Consider the following 16944-nt stretch of genomic DNA (forward strand, 5'->3'; position numbering starts at 1 on the left):
TTTTAAAAATGTTTGCATGCAGTTCCTCTTGTTTTGATACACAGCCAAGATAAAGCCCACAGCTAGAGGCTGAAGACCCCAGCTGTGTGCTTATCTGTGCTAGTATCAATACAGGGCGGACCCTATGCCGATTGTTTTATTTATGTATTTATCACCAGTCTAAGAACACAGAAGACAGCATGTGTCAGTCTAAGAAATCACAGACGCTGTCTCAAGAGGGTGGGTAAGGGTGTGTTCCAACAGCAGCCAATCAGAGACGCCATTGGAAGAGGAAAGCAGTGAATATACATTAGTGATAATTGTCGGACCCGAAAATAGTGCTGCAGCCGCTGGGAAGCGGTGAGTATGTACTGCTTTAACCCTTTTTTCTTTTTTTCTTTTACTGCCCCCTACACTATTTTACAACACATCACTGTTGCCTGCCATTAATTTTAATGGGTTTGGCTAGGATCTCAGGCGGTATCGGCAATCCTTAACCGAATTGATCCTTGCCAGGATCGCTCATCTCTAGTTCCCACTAGTAGGTAGTTACTTGCCAGTAAGTTTTTAGCCTTGCAAAAAAAAATATTCCTCCATTTTTCGATTTAATTTAAAAAAAAAAATAATAATTTGGGACGTATTGAGTATTACAGTATTGTAATGCTTACGAGAAATGAAGAAACGTCATAATTTACTTGCTGTTAAAATTCTACTCTGCTCCTGAACAGTCATCACTTTGACATGACCTCCAGTTCCTTATTTCCTGCCAAAGTCTCTTCAAAGTCCAGAGAATAGAAATATCCTGTCTATACTTTGAAAAGAACAAAACCTATGAGTCAAGCACAGTCCTGCATGGAAGAGGCAAAACTCAGCCAGCGTTCTGAAAAATGATGTAATGGGGGGCACAACCTGTGATGACTGGCAAACGTTAGAGGGAAGATGATTAGAAGCTACACTAACAGTGCCGACTGCACAGGGAGCAGTTATCTTTATCAACTACTGGCCAACGGAGGGTAATAAATAATAATAATAATAATAATAATAATAAAAAAATAAAAGTAATACCTGCTATGGCTTATAGGTACAGTGCCACCATCTGTAACATTATTATATGTAGCAGAAGAGGAGAGTCTAAATGAAGGGGGGCGAAACTTTAGGAAGGAGAAAATGTTTAGACTGGTATTTATTCAACTTGAGACTGTATAGCAGTCTCAGGATGGTCCTTTGTAGGGGGACTGTGCAGGCATTGAAAATTGGTGTCTGAGCTGTGTGGGACAGTGAATAGCACAGCATTTCTAGCCTGTAGCATTGGACACCTATGCCACCAATCCAGGCAGTTCCTCACCAGCAGCATGGATTGTAAACTGATGAAGGTCAATGTGCTATGACCGAAACGTTTCACTTATATACTGGACTTAAAATTTGTTTCATCATCACCTATTGGGAGTGCTCAGTTATATTTTATATATGAACTGTGGGGACACAGCGCTGCCTCTATGGAACTTACTCCAAAGTAAGAGCAGGCAGAAAGTTGAGAATGTGCGCACTGACGCAAAGCACAGATGTAGGAGTCTAAAAAAGAAAAATAAAGGTCACGTGAGCGTGGGGTCTTTTTAAAGCTCCACCAGATTGTTTTTTACATTTTTTGTTCCCAGAAAACCTCTTTAACGTGTTAGGAAAATGTTTATTCATATTCCCTGTTTTCCCTACAGACGTTGGTGCAGGTTGGACTGTATGCAATGGGACGGAATGCAGATATCTTCCCGTCTCCTGAAAAGTTTTCTCCAGAGCGCTGGCTAGGGAAAGAATCAACTCATTTCAAAGGCCTCGGCTTTGGCTTTGGCCCTCGGCAGTGTATCGGCAGAAGGATAGCAGAAATGGAGATGCAACTTTTCCTCATCCACGTATGTGAAGTTTTTATGAGTAAAAGTATTCAGACTTTATTTTCTTGTATACTCCTGATGGAATTAATCTTATGCAACATTCACAAATGTGACTTGTTCCATATGTGTAGGGATTATTAAACAATTACAATGATATATCCCCTGCAGGGGAGAGCTGCTTTCATTGTGATGCTTTGCTAGGTCTGTTAATTTTCCACTATTGAGAATTTTTCAAGTATGAAACATATCATAATAGAAGCAGAGGTCATGTTTCTTTAATAAAAAACAAATGCATATCTGCATTTATTGTATATGTATCTATATCTACTGGTCATGCGTTATCTATCATCACTTGTTTATACAGTAAAAGATTATAAAAAACTTCTTTTGGTGCCCCATTTAAAGTCTGTGGGGGAAATCACTAAGCTGTTTTATTAGATAACCTTTGTTGTTTAGACATTAATGGCTGTGTCTTGAGTTATTTACACTGTTATACAAGATGCACACTGACTACTTAACATTGTATCAAAGTGTAATGTCTTCAGGATTCTCCCATGAAATGATATAATAAAATACAACCTCTGGCAAAAAATATGGAATCACCTGGCTCTGAGGATGCTCATTCAGTTGTTTACTTTTTTTTAGAAAAAGCAGATCACAGACATGGCACAAAACTAAAGTAATTTCAAATGGCAACTTTCTGGCTTTAAGAAACACTAAAAAAATCATGAAAACATAATGTACTAACCAGTAACAGTTACAGTGCCTACAAGTAGTATTCAACCCCCTGCAGATTTAGCTGGTTTACACATTCGGTATTAACTTGGCATTGTGACATTTGGACTGTAGATCAGCCTGGAAGTGTGAAATGCACTGCAGCAAAAAAGAATGTTATTTCTTTTTTTATTTAAATTGTGAAAAGTTTATTCAGAGGGTCATTTATTATTCAACCCCTCAAACCACAAGAATTCTGTTTGGTTCCCCTAAAATATTAAGAAGTATTTCAGGCACAAAGGACAATGAGCTTCACATGTTTGGATTAATTATCTCTTTTTCCAGCCTTTTCTGACTAATTAAGACCCTCCCCAAACTTGTGAACAGCACTCATACTTGGTCAACATGGGAAAGACAAAAGAGCATTCCAAGGCCATCAGAGACAAGATCGTGGAGGGTCACAAGGCTGGCAAGGGGTACAAAACCATTTCCAAGGAGTTGGGCCTACCTGTCTCCACTGTTGGGAGCATCATCCGGAAGTGGAAGGCTTATGGAACTACTGTTAGCCTTCCATGGCCTGGACAGCCTTTGAAAGTTTCCACCCGTGCCGAGGCCAGGCTTGTCCGAAGAGTCAAGGCTAACCCAAGGACAACAAGGAAGGAGCTCCGGGAAGATCTCATGGCAGTGGGGACATTGGTTTCAGTCAATACCATAAGTAACGTACTCCACCGCAATGGTCTCCGTTCCAGACGAGCCCGTAAGGTACCTTTACTTTCAAAGCGTCATGTCAAGGCTCGTCTACAGTTTGCTCATGATCACTTGGAGGACTCTGAGACAGACTGGTTCAAGGTTCTCTGGTCTGATGAGACCAAGATCGAGATCTTTGGTGCCAACCACACACGTGACGTTTGGAGACTGGATGGCACTGCATACGACCCCAAGAATACCATCCCTACAGTCAAGCATGGTGGTGGCAGGATCATGCTGTGGGGCTGTTTCTCAGCCAAGGGGCCTGGCCATCTGGTCCGCATCCATGGGAAGATGGATAGCACGGCCTACCTGGAGATTTTGGCCAAGAACCTCCGCTCCTCCATCAAGGATCTTAAGATGGGTCGTCATTTCATCTTCCAACAAGACAACGATCCAAAGCACACAGCCAAGAAACCAAGGCCTGGTTCAAGAGGGAAAAAATCAAGGTGTTGCAGTGGCCTAGTCAGTCTCCTGACCTTAACCCAATTGAAAACTTGTGGAAGGAGCTCAAGATTAAAGTCCACATGAGACACCCAAAGAACCTAGATAACTTGGAGAAGATATTTATGGAGGAGTGGGCCAAGATAACTCCAGAGACCTGTGCCAGCCTGATCAGGTCTTATAAAAGACGATTATTAGCTGTAATTGCAAACAAGGGTTATTCCACAAAATATTAAACCTAGGGGTTGAATAATAATTGACCCACACTTTTATGTTGAAAATTTATTAAAATTTAACTGAGCAACATAACTTGTTCGTTTGTAAGATGTATGCATCTGGTAATAAATCCTGCTCTTGTTTGAAGTTTGCAGGCTCTAACTTATTTGCATCTTATCAAACCTGCTAAATCTGCAGGGGGTTGAATACTATTTGTAGGCACTGTACTTTTCATGACCAAACAGGGGGAAAAAAATATGGAATCACTCAATTCTGAGGTAAAAATTATGGAATCATGAAAAACAAACACACAAAAGAACACTCCAATACATCACTAGTATTTTGTTGCATCACCTCCGGCTTTTATAACAGCTTGCAGTCTCTGAGGCATGGACTTAATGAGAGACAAACAGTACTCTTCATCAATCCCGGTCCACCTTTCTCTGATTGCTGTTGCCAGATCAGCTTTGCAGGTTGGAGCCTTGTCATGGACCATTTTCTTCAACTTCCACCAAAGATTTTCAATTGGATTGAGATCCGGACTATTTGCAGGCCATGACATTGACCTTATTTGTCTTCTTTAAAGGACCGTTTTCACAGGTTTTGCTCTATGGCAGGATGCATTATCATTTTGATAAATTATTTCATCATCCCCAAACATCCTTCCAATTGATGGGATAAGAAAAGTGTCCAAAATTTCAATGTAAACTTGGGTATTTATTGAAGATGTAATGACAGCCATCTCCCCAGTGCCTTTACCTGACATGCCGCCCCATATCATCAATGACTGTGGAAATTTACATGTTCTCTTCAGGCAGTCATCTTTATAAATCTCATTGGAACGACACCAAACAAAAGACATTGACTCCAGTTTATTCCCATTCGTTGCTCATTTGTTTTGCTGTGCATTTCCTCTTTTGGAGACATATTGCTTTAAGATTCCTGTCTTGACGCTTTGATGTCTTCCTTGGTTTACCAGTATGTTTGCCTTTAACAACCTTTCCATGTTGTTTGTATTTGGTCCAGATTTTAGACACAGCTGACTGTGAACAACCAACATCTTTGCAACATTGCGTGATGATTTACCCTCTTTTAAGAGTTTTATAATCCTCTCCTTTGTTTCAATTGACATCTCACGTGTTGGGACATGATTCATGTCAGTCCACTTGGTGAAATAGCTCTCCAAGGTGTGATCACTCCTTTCTAGATGCAGACTAATGAGCAGATCTTATTTGATGCAGGTGTTAGTTTTGGTAATTAGAATTTACAGGATGATTCCATTATTTTTACCTCAGAATTGAGTGATTCCATCATTTTTCCCCCTGTTTGGTCTTGAAAAGTAACCGTTACTGGCTAGCACATTATGTTTTCATGATTTTTTTTAGTGTTTCTTAAAGCCAGAAAGCTGCCATTTGAAATGACTTTAGTTTTGTGCCATATCTGTAATCTGCTTTTTTAAACAAAAGCAATCAACTGAATAAACATCCTCAGAGCCAGATGAGTCCATGATTTTTTCCAGGGGTTATATATATAAAATGAATAGGAGGGTTTTTACACTCATCTTTTCCTATCTCAGGGTATGTGTCCACGTTGCTTTTTGCCTGCTTTTTTGCTGCTTTTTCAACTGCAGCGTTTAATGCCAAAATGGATGTGTTCTGTTTTTCAAGCATAGTCTATGGGAATTTGGGTTTCTTGTCCGCACTATGCTGTTCAAAATGCTGCCTTTTTGTGGCAGAAATTTGGGCAAAAACTCTGCTGTGCAGTTCAAAACGCAAATGGCAAAAACAATTGACATGTTGCTTCTTTGAAAAGCAGAGTTTTTGCCCAAATTTCTGCCACAAAAAGGCAGCATTTTGAACAGCATAGAGCACACAAGAAACCCAAATCCCCATAGACTATGCTTGTGTCGCGGGCGGAGGAGGGGACGCTACGCCTACCCACTGCTTGGGTCCGGCCGCTGTTGCTACTGCTGCTGCTGCTCGGTGGTGGCTCGAGCGGTGGTCCGGATCCCGGGGTCTCGAGCGGCGTTCCTCGCCCGTGAGTGAAAAGGGGAATGATTTTGGGGATGTATTGTCCGTGACGCCACCCACGGTTGTGGTGAGGTTGTGACACCACCGCTGCTCTGGACGGGGATCCCGAGAGCGATGACAGGGAGCAGCTTGGATGTTGGTTCTCCCCTCCGTGGGTAGGGGGATTGGTTGTCCCGGGGCCCGGTGAGGGGTAGGGATGCAGGCGGGTTACGGGACCTGGTGAGGTGCAGGGTCAGCGCTGTGCCGCACGGCATGGTGGTACTCACTCAGCCAGTAATCCACACAGAGTCTCTGGTCAAACAAACGGCTGGATGGACAGGTCCCACAGGCGGCTGCGGTGTTTTTCCCCTGACCCCAGGTTGGTAGTGTAAGTCCTTTCCTTCCCCTTCGTGTACGCTCCTCCTGCACTCCAGTTTCCAGCTGGCTCCCCGGTTCGGTACCGGTGGGCCACCGCCCAGCCCCGGCTACCTACGGTTCCACCACGACTGTCTTCCCGGCTCTCACAGACGGCCACTACCGTCTGCCTCACTGGCTACATGAGGGACCTAGGCTCCAACCTAGGCCCCAGTCTGCATCTGCCTCTCTGCAGACCTCCTCTCTCTTCCTCTGCCTGGACTTGTCTGAGCTGGTTTTTGCCTCAGGCCAGCTAGACTCCTGGGTGGGCATCTCCATCTGCCTGACTCTGCCCACCTGATGTGTCTGTCTGAACCCGAGGAAAGAAATCAGATCTCACTGGGGATGTCTGCTGGGAACTGCTGGGGGTGGGGTGTGTGTGTGTGTTGTTACCTGTGGCCCCTGGCTTGTCCAAGGCGCCACACTTGAAAAGCAGAACACATCCATTTTGGCATTAAACGCTGCAGTTAAAAAAGCAGCAAAAAAGCAGGTAAAAAGCAATGTGGGTACATAGCCTAACACCTTTTTTCTTGCTCTTGTAACGCATGGGACACTCATACATTGCACAGAAATTACATAACAAATACTATCAGGGAAGGCAGTGTAAAGACTGGCTATAGCTGCAATCTCTACATGCAGTGGCCTGAGCTCTGTGAGACAAGATTGGAAGTTTTTTTCTATTAAGTACATTATTATTTTTTGAACTATTCATTGCTAATCAATAGATGAATTAGTTTAATCAAATACAACCCCATTTTAATTGTCTAATAAAAGGCAAAGGTGAAGCTTAAAGTTTTCCAAACCTGCTGATCTTGGTTTCCATGAGAACTTTACAATTGTTTTCCAACAGTTTGTTGGCAACAGATGATGTTGACAGAGAGAAGGATCAGGCATAAAGATAAGTGGTTTGGTTTGCAAAACCCCAGTCCATGGTTCACGTCAGTGCTGGGGATCCCAGGCTTGGCTTATGATTTGCCAGGCTGGCGAAAAGTACCTGTGCATTGCACACTGCACAAATAGCATCATACCAAGCCGGCAATTCAAGCACTGCATCGGAGTACGTGTCTTATGTCCATGTACAGAAAGCACTGATCTCGGGTCCAGCACCTCCTCTATTATTAATAATACTAGAAGGTGGCCCGATTCTACGCATCGGGTATTCTAGAATTTACGTATTGTGGAGTTCATGTATGATTTTTGTTATATATATATATATATAGATGTTGTTGTGTGTAGTTAACAAGTGTTTGTGTAGGGCGCTGTACATGTTCTGGGTGTTGTCTGGGTGTGGCGGGGGGTGAGAGCGGTGTTGTATGTGTGTTGCGTTGTTTGTGGAGCGCTGTGTGTCTGTAGCGTTGTGTGTGTGTGTGTTGCGCGGTTTGTGTGTGTGTGGTGTGTTTTGGGGGGAGGTATGTTTTGTGCAATGTGTGTGTTGTGCGGTATGTGCGTATATTTGTGTGTGCCGCGGTGTTTGTGTGTTGGGTGTTGTGTGTGTGCAGCGTTGTCTGTGTGTGTGGGTGTCTGTGTAGGGCAGTTGTTTGTGGTTCCCAGTGTGTGTGTGTGGTGTGTTGTGCAGTGCGCGCGCGTGTGTATGTGTGTGTTGGGGGGAGGTGTGCACTTCCCATCGTGCTCCATCCCCCATGCAGCGCACTCCCCATCGTGCTACATCCCCCATGCAGCGCACTCCCCATCGTGCTCCATCCCCTATGCTGCGCACCCCCCATCGTGCTCCATCTTCCATGCTGTGCACTCCCAAACGTGCTCCATCCGCCATGCTGCGCACTCCCAAACGTGCTCCATCCACCATGCTGCGCACTCCCAAACGTGCTCCATCCGCCATGCTGCGCACTCCCAAACGTGCTCCATCCGCCATACTCCGCACTCCCCATCGTGCTCCATCCCCCATGCAGCGCACTCCCCATCGTGCTCCATCCCCTATGCTGCGCACCCCCCATCATGCTCCATCTCCCATGCTGCGCACTCCCAAAGTGCTCCATCCGCCATGCTGCGCACTCCCAAACGTGCTCCATCCGCCATGCTGCGCATTCCCAAACGTGGTCCATCCGCCATGCTGCGCACTCCCAAACGTGCTCCATCCGCCATACTCCGCACTCCCCATCGTGCTCCATCCGCCGTGCTGCGCACTCCAAAACGTGCTCCATCCGCCATGCTGCGCACTCCCAAACGTGCTCCATCCGCCATGCTGCGCACTCCCAAACGTGCTCCATTCGCCATGCTGCACACTCCCAAACGTGGTCCATCCGCCATGCTGCGCACTCCCAAACGTGCTCCATCCGCCATGCTGCACACTCCCAAACGTGCTCCATCCGCCATGCTGCGCACTCCCAAACGTGCTCCATCCGCCATGCTGCGCACTCCCAAACGTGGTCCATCCGCCATTCTGCGCACTCCCAAACGTGCTCCATCCGCCATGCTGCGCACTCCCAAACGTGCTCCATCCGCCATGCTGCGCACTCCCAAACGTGCTCCATCCGCCATGCTGCGCACTCCCAAACGTGCTCCATCCCCCATGCTGCGCACCCCCCATCGTGCTCCATCCCCCATGCTGCACCAGCATCAGCCTCTCTACCCGCAGCATCAGCCTCTCTGCCCGCAGCATCAGCCTCTCTCCTCCCAGCATCAGCCTCTCTACCCGCAGCATCAGCCTCTCTACCCGCAGCATCAGCCTCTCTGTCCCCAGCATCAGCCTCTCTGTCCCCAGCATCAGCCTCTCTCCTCCCAGCATCAGCCTCTCTCCTCCCAGCATCAGCCTTTTCTGTCCCCAGCATCAGCATCTCTCCTCCCAGCATCAGCCTCTCTCCTCCCAGCATCAGCCTCTCTCCTCCCAGCCTACCCCAGCCTCAGCCTCCCCCAGCATCAGCCTCTCTCCTCCCAGCATCAGCCTCTCTCCTCCCAGCCTACCCCAGCCTCAGCCTCCCCCAGCATCAGCCTCTCTCCTCCCAGCATCAGCCTCTCTCCTCCCAGCATCAGCCTCTCTCCTCCCAGCATCAGCCTTTTCTGTCCCCAGCATCAGCCTCTCTCCTCCCAGCCTACCCCAGCCTCAGCCTCCCCCAGCATCAGCCTCTCTCCTCCCAGCATCAGCCTCTCTTCCCAGCATCAGCCTCTCTCCTCCCAGCCTACCCCAGCCTCAGCCTCCCCCAGCATCAGCCTCTCTCCTCCCAGCATCAGCCTCTCTCCTCCCAGCATCAGCCTCTCTCCTCCCAGCATCAGCCTTTTCTGTCTCCAGCATCAGCCTCTCTCCTCCCAGCCTACCCCAGCCTCAGCCTCCCCCAGCATCAGCCTCTCTCCTCCCAGCATCAGCCTCTCTTCCCAGCATCAGCCTCTCTCCTCCCAGCCTACCCCAGCCTCAGCCTCCCCCAGCATCAGCCTCTCTCCTCCCAGCATCAGCCTTTTAGGTCCCCAGCATCAGCCTCTCTCCTCCCAGCCTACCCCAGCTTCAGCCTCCCCCAGCATCAGCCTCTCTTCTCTCAGCCTCCCCATCCCAGCCTTCCCCAGGATCAGCCTCTCTCCTCCCAGGCTCCTCCAGCACGCCATGCTCCTCTGCCGACACTCACACACCCGATTGCATACACTCACACACACCCGATCGCATACACTCACACACACCCGATCGCATACACTCACACACACACACATTGACGATATCGCACATACGCGCTTATACTCACAACATCCGGAGATACCACATGCTTCTGGCCATGTGTTCCTCCGGCAGGTCCTGGAAGCTCACAGCACAGTATCGCCGCCGAGAAGCAAGCGATATCCCAGGATGTTGTGAGTATGTGGATGCGATGTGATGTGTGTGTGAGGTTTGTGTGTGTGTGTGAGAGCGAGTGTGATCTGATGTGTGTGTGTGTGTGTTGTTATGTGTGTGCGTGTGTGTATTTTCCGCCGCTGCAGGACCTTGATGCGCTGGTAACTATGCTACCATGGTTACCAGCGTATCTCGTCCCCCGCTCGCACGGGAGCCCACACCAGCATACGCCGGCCAGCCCCAGCAATGCGAGGGTATGTGTCGGCTGGTTTGGCGGCGTACGCTGATGTGGGCTCCCAGGGGTACAGTACTCACCTGGTAGTCGTGGCTCCCTGACCGTGTCGGTTCGGGGAATGCGTGGGGGGGCGGGGCCAGAGCTAGCCTGCATTGCGTGAGGGGGGCGGGGCGTGGCCGAGTTGCCAATGCCTGCAGGGTGCCGGGGCGAGAGGCCAATCTGTGGGGGGGGCGGAGCCTGGGCGAGCGGCCGGCCAATCCGTGTGGGGGCGCAGCCTGGGCGAGCGGCCAATCTGTGCGGGGGGCGGGGCCATGGCTCCATCCGCCATGCTGCGCACTCCCAAACGTGGTCCATCCGCCATGCTGCGCACTCCCAAACGTGCTCCATCCGCCATACTCCACACTCCCCTTCGTGCTCCATCCGCCGTGCTGCGCACTCCAAAACGTGCTCCATCCACCATGCTGCGCACTCCCAAACGTGCTCCATCTGCCATGCTGCGCACTCCCAAACGTGCTCCATTCGCCATGCTGCACACTCCCAAACGTGGTCCATCCGCCATGCTGTGCACTCCCAAACGTGCTCCATCCGCCATGCTGCACACTCCCAAACGTGCTCCATCCGCCATGCTGCGCACTCCCAAACGTGCTCCATCCGCCATGCTGCGCACTCCCAAACGTGCTCCATCTGCCATGCTGCGCACTCCCAAACGTGCTCCATCCGCCATGCTGCGCACTCCCAAACGTGCTCCATCCGCCATGCTGCGCACTCCCAAACGTGCTCCATCCCCCATGCTGCGCACCCCCCATCGTGCTCCATCCCCCATGCTGCACCAGCATCAGCCTCTCTACCCGCAGCATCAGCCTCTCTGCCCGCAGCATCAGCCTCTCTCCTCCCAGCATCAGCCTCTCTACCCGCAGCATCAGCCTCTCTACCCGCAGCATCAGCCTCTCTGTCCCCAGCATCAGCCTCTCTGTCCCCAGCATCAGCCTCTCTCCTCCCAGCATCAGCCTCTCTCCTCCCAGCATCAGCCTTTTCTGTCCCCAGCATCAGCCTCTCTCCTCCCAGCATCAGCCTCTCTCCTCCCAGCATCAGCCTCTCTCCTCCCAGCCTACCCCAGCCTCAGCCTCCCCCAGCATCAGCCTCTCTCCTCCCAGCATCAGCCTCTCTCCTCCCAGCCTACCCCAGTCTCAGCCTCCCCCAGCATCAGCCTCTCTCCTCCCAGCATCAGCCTCTCTCCTCCCAGCATCAGCCTCTCTCCTCCCAGCATCAGCCTTTTCTGTCCCCAGCATCAGCCTCTCTCCTCCCAGCATCAGCCTCTCTTCCCAGCATCAGCCTCTCTCCTCCCAGCCTACCCCAGCCTCAGCCTCCCCCAGCATCAGCCTTTCTCCTCCCAGCATCAGCCTTTTCAGTCCCCAGCATCAGCCTCTCTCCTCCCAGCCTACCCCAGCCTCAGCCTCCCCCAGCATCAGCCTCTCTTCTCTCAGCCTCCCCATCCCAGCCTTCCCCAGGATCAGCCTCTCTCCTCCCAGGCTCCTCCAGCACGCCGTGCTCCTCTGCCGACACTCACACACCCGATTGCATACACTCACACACACCCGATCGCATACACTCACACACACCCGATCGCATACACTCACACACACACACATTGACGATATCGCACATACGCGCTTATACTCACAACATCCGGAGATACCACATGCTTCTGGCCATGTGATCCTCCGGCAGGTCCTGCAAGCTCACAGCACAGTATCGCCGCCGAGAAGCAAGCGATATCCCAGGATGTTGTGAGTATGTGGATGCGATGTGATGTGTGTGTGAGGTTTGTGTGTGTGTGTGAGAGCGAGTGTGATCTGATGTGTGTGTGTGTGCTGTTATGTGTGTGCGTGTGTGTATTTTCCGCCGCTGCAGGACCTTGATGCGCTGGTAACTATGCTACCATGGTTACCAGCGTATCTCATCCCCCGCTCGCACGGGAGCCCACACCAGCATACGCCGGCCAGCCCCAGCAATGCGAGGGTATGTGTCGGCTGGTTTGGCGGCGTACGCTGATGTGGGCTCCCAGGGGTACAGTACTCACCTGGTAGTCGTGGCTCCCTGACCGTGTCGGTTCGGGGAATGCGTGGGGGGGGCGGGGCCAGAGCTAGCCTGCATTGCGTGAGGGGGCGGGGCGTGGCCGAGTTGCCAATGCCTGCAGGGTGCCGGGGCGAGAGGCCAATCTGTGGGGGGGGCGGAGCCTGGGCGAGCGGCCGGCCAATCCGTGTGGGGGAGCAGCCTGGGCGAGCGGCCAATCTGTGCGGGGGGCGGGGCCATGGCAAGCCCAGCGGCCAATCAGCTTTGTGTCACCGTAAGGACACAATTTTGGAGCAAGACAGACAGACAGACAGACAGACAGACAGACAGAATAAGACAATTATATATATAGATTATTTATTTATAGCGCACCATTGATTCCAAGGTGCTGTACATGAGAAGGGGGTTACATACAAAATACATATACAAGTTACAATAGACAGACTGGTACAGAGGAAAGAGGACCTTGCCCTTGCAGGCTTACATTCTATAGGATATTGGGAAGTAGACAGAAGTGGGATGTATCCTGTGCAGTCGCTGTCCTCTTTCCCAGATTTATGTGCATGATACATCCTACGTCATCATCACCGAAGCCGCTATTGTACTCCTGCGCACGCGCACTTCTTTCTGCCCTGCTGAGGGAAGATCAAAGTATTGTAGTGCACATACGCGAGTGGTTTTGACCTTTCCCCGTACCTGCGCATTATAGTACTTTACTCTGCCCTCATCAGGGCAGATCAAAGTGCGCATAGAGGCCTCTTTGTGGATGATGTAGGATGAGACCAGTGACACTCATCGGACCTGACCACCCCCTAGGAGAATATAATAAAAACTCTTTTTTATGTTATACAGATCAGCTTGGGCACTTATATGCAGTAGTCTAGAATACTGTGCATAAGGGGTTAATGGTGCTGGCCACACATTATAGGGGACAGATCTGGTGACAGGTTCCCTTTAAGATTAACACATACCTGGCTGAATTCACGCAGCCAGGCTCTTATTCATGCTGCCCATGGTTTGGGCATCATGAATCTCATAGCAGTTTCTAAATGAGGTTGGCAGAAGTCTCTTCAAACACTGCACAAACAAGCACATTTACATGTATAAAATGAATTTTTCTCAAATTTCTGTAATTTCAGCAGCAAGTCTGCCACATGGAAAGATATCCTTATAGTACCTATTAGTACTAGTTATGCAATATATGACTGCCCCTTCAGATAGGAGTAATGCTGTAATATAACATTAAATGGTGACATTTATTAATAAGAGTTTTCTTTATTTTCAGATTCTGGAGAATTTCAAGATAGAAACTAACCGAATGGCTGAAGTCGGAACAACTTTTAATCTCATTCTCTTCCCATCCAAACCCATTCAATTAACACTGTCCCCATTATCACTGAACGGTTCAGAAAGACATTCCTGAAGACTTCTTACGTTGTGGACACACTAATATAACATATAGTATGTATTCCATATTAAGGGATATCACTTCGAGGACCTGGTCAGGAAAAAAGATAAGAAATAGAGCTACCAATATCTGACTCAAGCTGCAAATATACCTTGAAATATATAAAATATAGTAGTCATTACTTGCTTGCTAAATGCAGTAGAACATTGCAAATGGTGTTGCTTGATAACTATATAAAAATACATCATTAATCAAATATGAGTCTGCAGAAATATATCCAAAATCTGAAATTTTCTGTCAGTTACTGTAAAAGAAAATTAATGTTCCTAACATGTTTTACCTCTTTGGAAAACTGTATTAACATTAAAGTTAATGTAGTCAATGAATGAATAAAATGTGACATCACAGGTGTCCTTCCATTGCTGCAGCAACTTACCGTATTTTTCGCTTTATAAGACGCACTTTTGTTCCCCCAAATTTTGGGGGAAAGTAGGGGGTGCGTCTTATAAACCGAATATACGAGGGGTGTGTGTGTGTATATATACATATATATACACACTCCAGGGTCCGCTCTGGAGCACTGCTGGGGGCAGGGAAAGCTGCGAGTGGCAGCGTTAGATCTCCTGCTCCCGCTCATATAATATGCACAGCCGCTGTCCATCAGTGTGGTGCTGAAATTGCATCGCGCTGAGGGGCTGGGGCAGCGGGGCATATTATATCTGCCTGCGCCCTCCTTTGATCGCACATGATCCCCCTGTGTTAGATATGGCCCCCATGCTGCTGCACATAGTAAAATAAAAAGCTTTACTTACCTCCAGAGCTGATCTCCGGTCTCCTGCTGCTGCTGTCTGTGATAAGGCACGCAGAGATGATATCACTCTGCCATGCCGATCACATGACCGGCAGCAAGAACCAGGAAGTAAGGAAGCCGGAGCTCAACTGCGAGGTGGGAGACACGAGGAGGGACAGCGCTGAGAAGGTAAGGAAAGAGAGTTTTATTTTATTATGGGCAGCAGCCTGGGGGCATATCTAACACAAGGGAGATGTGCCATCTATAGTGGCCATGGGCAGCTGTATGGGGGCCATATCAAACACAGGGGAGATGTGCCAACTATAGGGGCCATGGGCAGATATATGGGGGCCATATCAAACACAGGGGAGATGTGCCATCTCTAGTGGCCATGGGCAGCTGTATGGGGGCCATATCAAACACAGGGGAGATGTGCCATCTATAGGGGCCATGGGCAGCACAGGGGGACGTGTCCCAGCACAAGGGGGCTATATTCAATATAAGGGGGCCATATCCAGATTAAGGGGGGCTAATTTTAGGATTTGGGGCTATGAGGGACATATACCCTATATGATTTGTTAGACGGACACTGGCATTATAAGATGGACCCCATTTAACAATAAAAAAAAAATCTCTTTTCCTTCACCAAATTTGGGGGTGCGTCTTATAATCAGATGCGTCTTATAAAGCGAAAAATACGGTATATATATTCCCCTTTAGATACTTTAGAGGGGAAATCTGTTGAGAAACAAGATCTTAAAGGGAATCAGTCACCAGGTTTTTGACATCTAATCTTAGAGCAGAATATTGTAGGGGCAGAGATTCTTATTCTAGCAATGTGTCACTTACTGATCTGCTTAGTAGAGTTTTGATAAAATTACTGTTTAATCAGCAGTATATTATCATTAGATGACTACTTGGCGTGCTGCCAGGTATTCCAGCAAATTCATGAGCTCTGTATAACTGCTAGATCTACAGCAGAGAAAACATTGATTTTATCAAAATGACAGCAAGCAGCTCAGTAAGTGACACATTGCTGGAATCAGGGTCTCTGTCGCTACATTATACTGCTCTCAGATGGGGGAGCAAAAACCCGGTGACAGATTCCCATTACGGCAAGGTTCACATTTACACAGTGCATTCCACTGGACGTATACTCCTGAATTGCAAAATAAATTGTGTTCAGGCATATATAAAGACTAAAATGGTTTACATTGTATTACACTTGTTTTTTATGTGCTTGACTACATTTATTTTGGGTTCCCCCTAAAAAATATTATTTTCTCAATTATTCCCAATGGGGGATGTATTGAAGCACAGAGCAGTACATTTTAATATGTCTAAAGTGTACACATTTTTAAGGAATTTGGTAGAAAAACAAGGTTTACGCCTCTAGAATAACCTTCTGCGCCTCCCCTCACAGTCGACACTTAAATGAAGGGTGAAGAAGAGTCAGGTGGGCCTGTTGAATACAAATAAATGATTGCCAAAAAGGCTGATATTTTTATTTAGTAAAAAATGTATACAGATATAGTCTACCACAACAGTGAGTACACTCCTCACATTTTTGTAAATATTTTATTATGCCTTTACGTGGGACAACACTGAAGACATGACACTTTGACACGATGTTAATTAGTCAGTGTACAGGTTGTATAACAGTGCAAATTTGGTGTGCCCTCTAAATATCCCCACATACAGCAATTAATGTTTAAACTGCTGGCAACAAAAGTGAGTACACCCATAAGTCAAAATGGCCAAATTTTGCTGAAAGTGTCAATATTTGGTGTGACCACCATTATTTTCATGCACTGCCTTATCTCTCTTGGGCATGGAGTTCACTAGAGCTTCACAGGAGCCACTGCAATCCTCTTCCCTCCTCCATAACAACATCACGGAGCTGGTGGATGTTAGAGACATTGTGCTCCTCCACCTTTGAGGATGCCCCACTGATGCTCAATATAGTTTAGGTCTTGAGACATGCTTGGCCAGTCCAGCACCTTTTACCTTCAATTTCTTTTGCAAGGCAGTGGTCATTTTGGAGGTATGTTTGGGGTCATTATCATGTAGGAATGGCCCAGTTTCCAAAGGTTCACTTCAGTCTGTTTCACTACATGTTGGAATTCATGGTTCTTTCCCCACACCCGGCAGCACTCATGCAGCTCCAAACCATGACACTCCCACCACCATGCTTGACTGTTGGCAAGACACACTTGTCTTTGTACTCCTCCCCTGGTTGACACACACACACTTGACA

General features: G+C 48.2%; 1 protein-coding gene across 1 annotated transcript in view; it reads left to right on the forward strand.

Moving 5' to 3' along the window:
- CYP11A1 (cytochrome P450 family 11 subfamily A member 1) overlaps window positions 1–14291 on the forward strand; it is a 90409-nt gene extending 76118 nt beyond the window's left edge. The window contains exons 8-9 of the mRNA XM_075342671.1: window positions 1692–1883; window positions 13775–14291. Coding sequence (XP_075198786.1) covers window positions 1692–1883; window positions 13775–13912 — 330 coding nt within the window. The 3' untranslated portion in view covers window positions 13913–14291. The remainder of the gene's footprint in view (window positions 1–1691; window positions 1884–13774) is intronic.
- The last annotated feature ends 2653 nt before the right edge of the window (window positions 14292–16944 follow it).

The sequence above is a fragment of the Anomaloglossus baeobatrachus genome, chromosome 4 (genome assembly GCF_048569485.1).
Source record: "Anomaloglossus baeobatrachus isolate aAnoBae1 chromosome 4, aAnoBae1.hap1, whole genome shotgun sequence".
Classification (NCBI taxonomy): Eukaryota; Metazoa; Chordata; class Amphibia; order Anura; family Aromobatidae; genus Anomaloglossus; species Anomaloglossus baeobatrachus.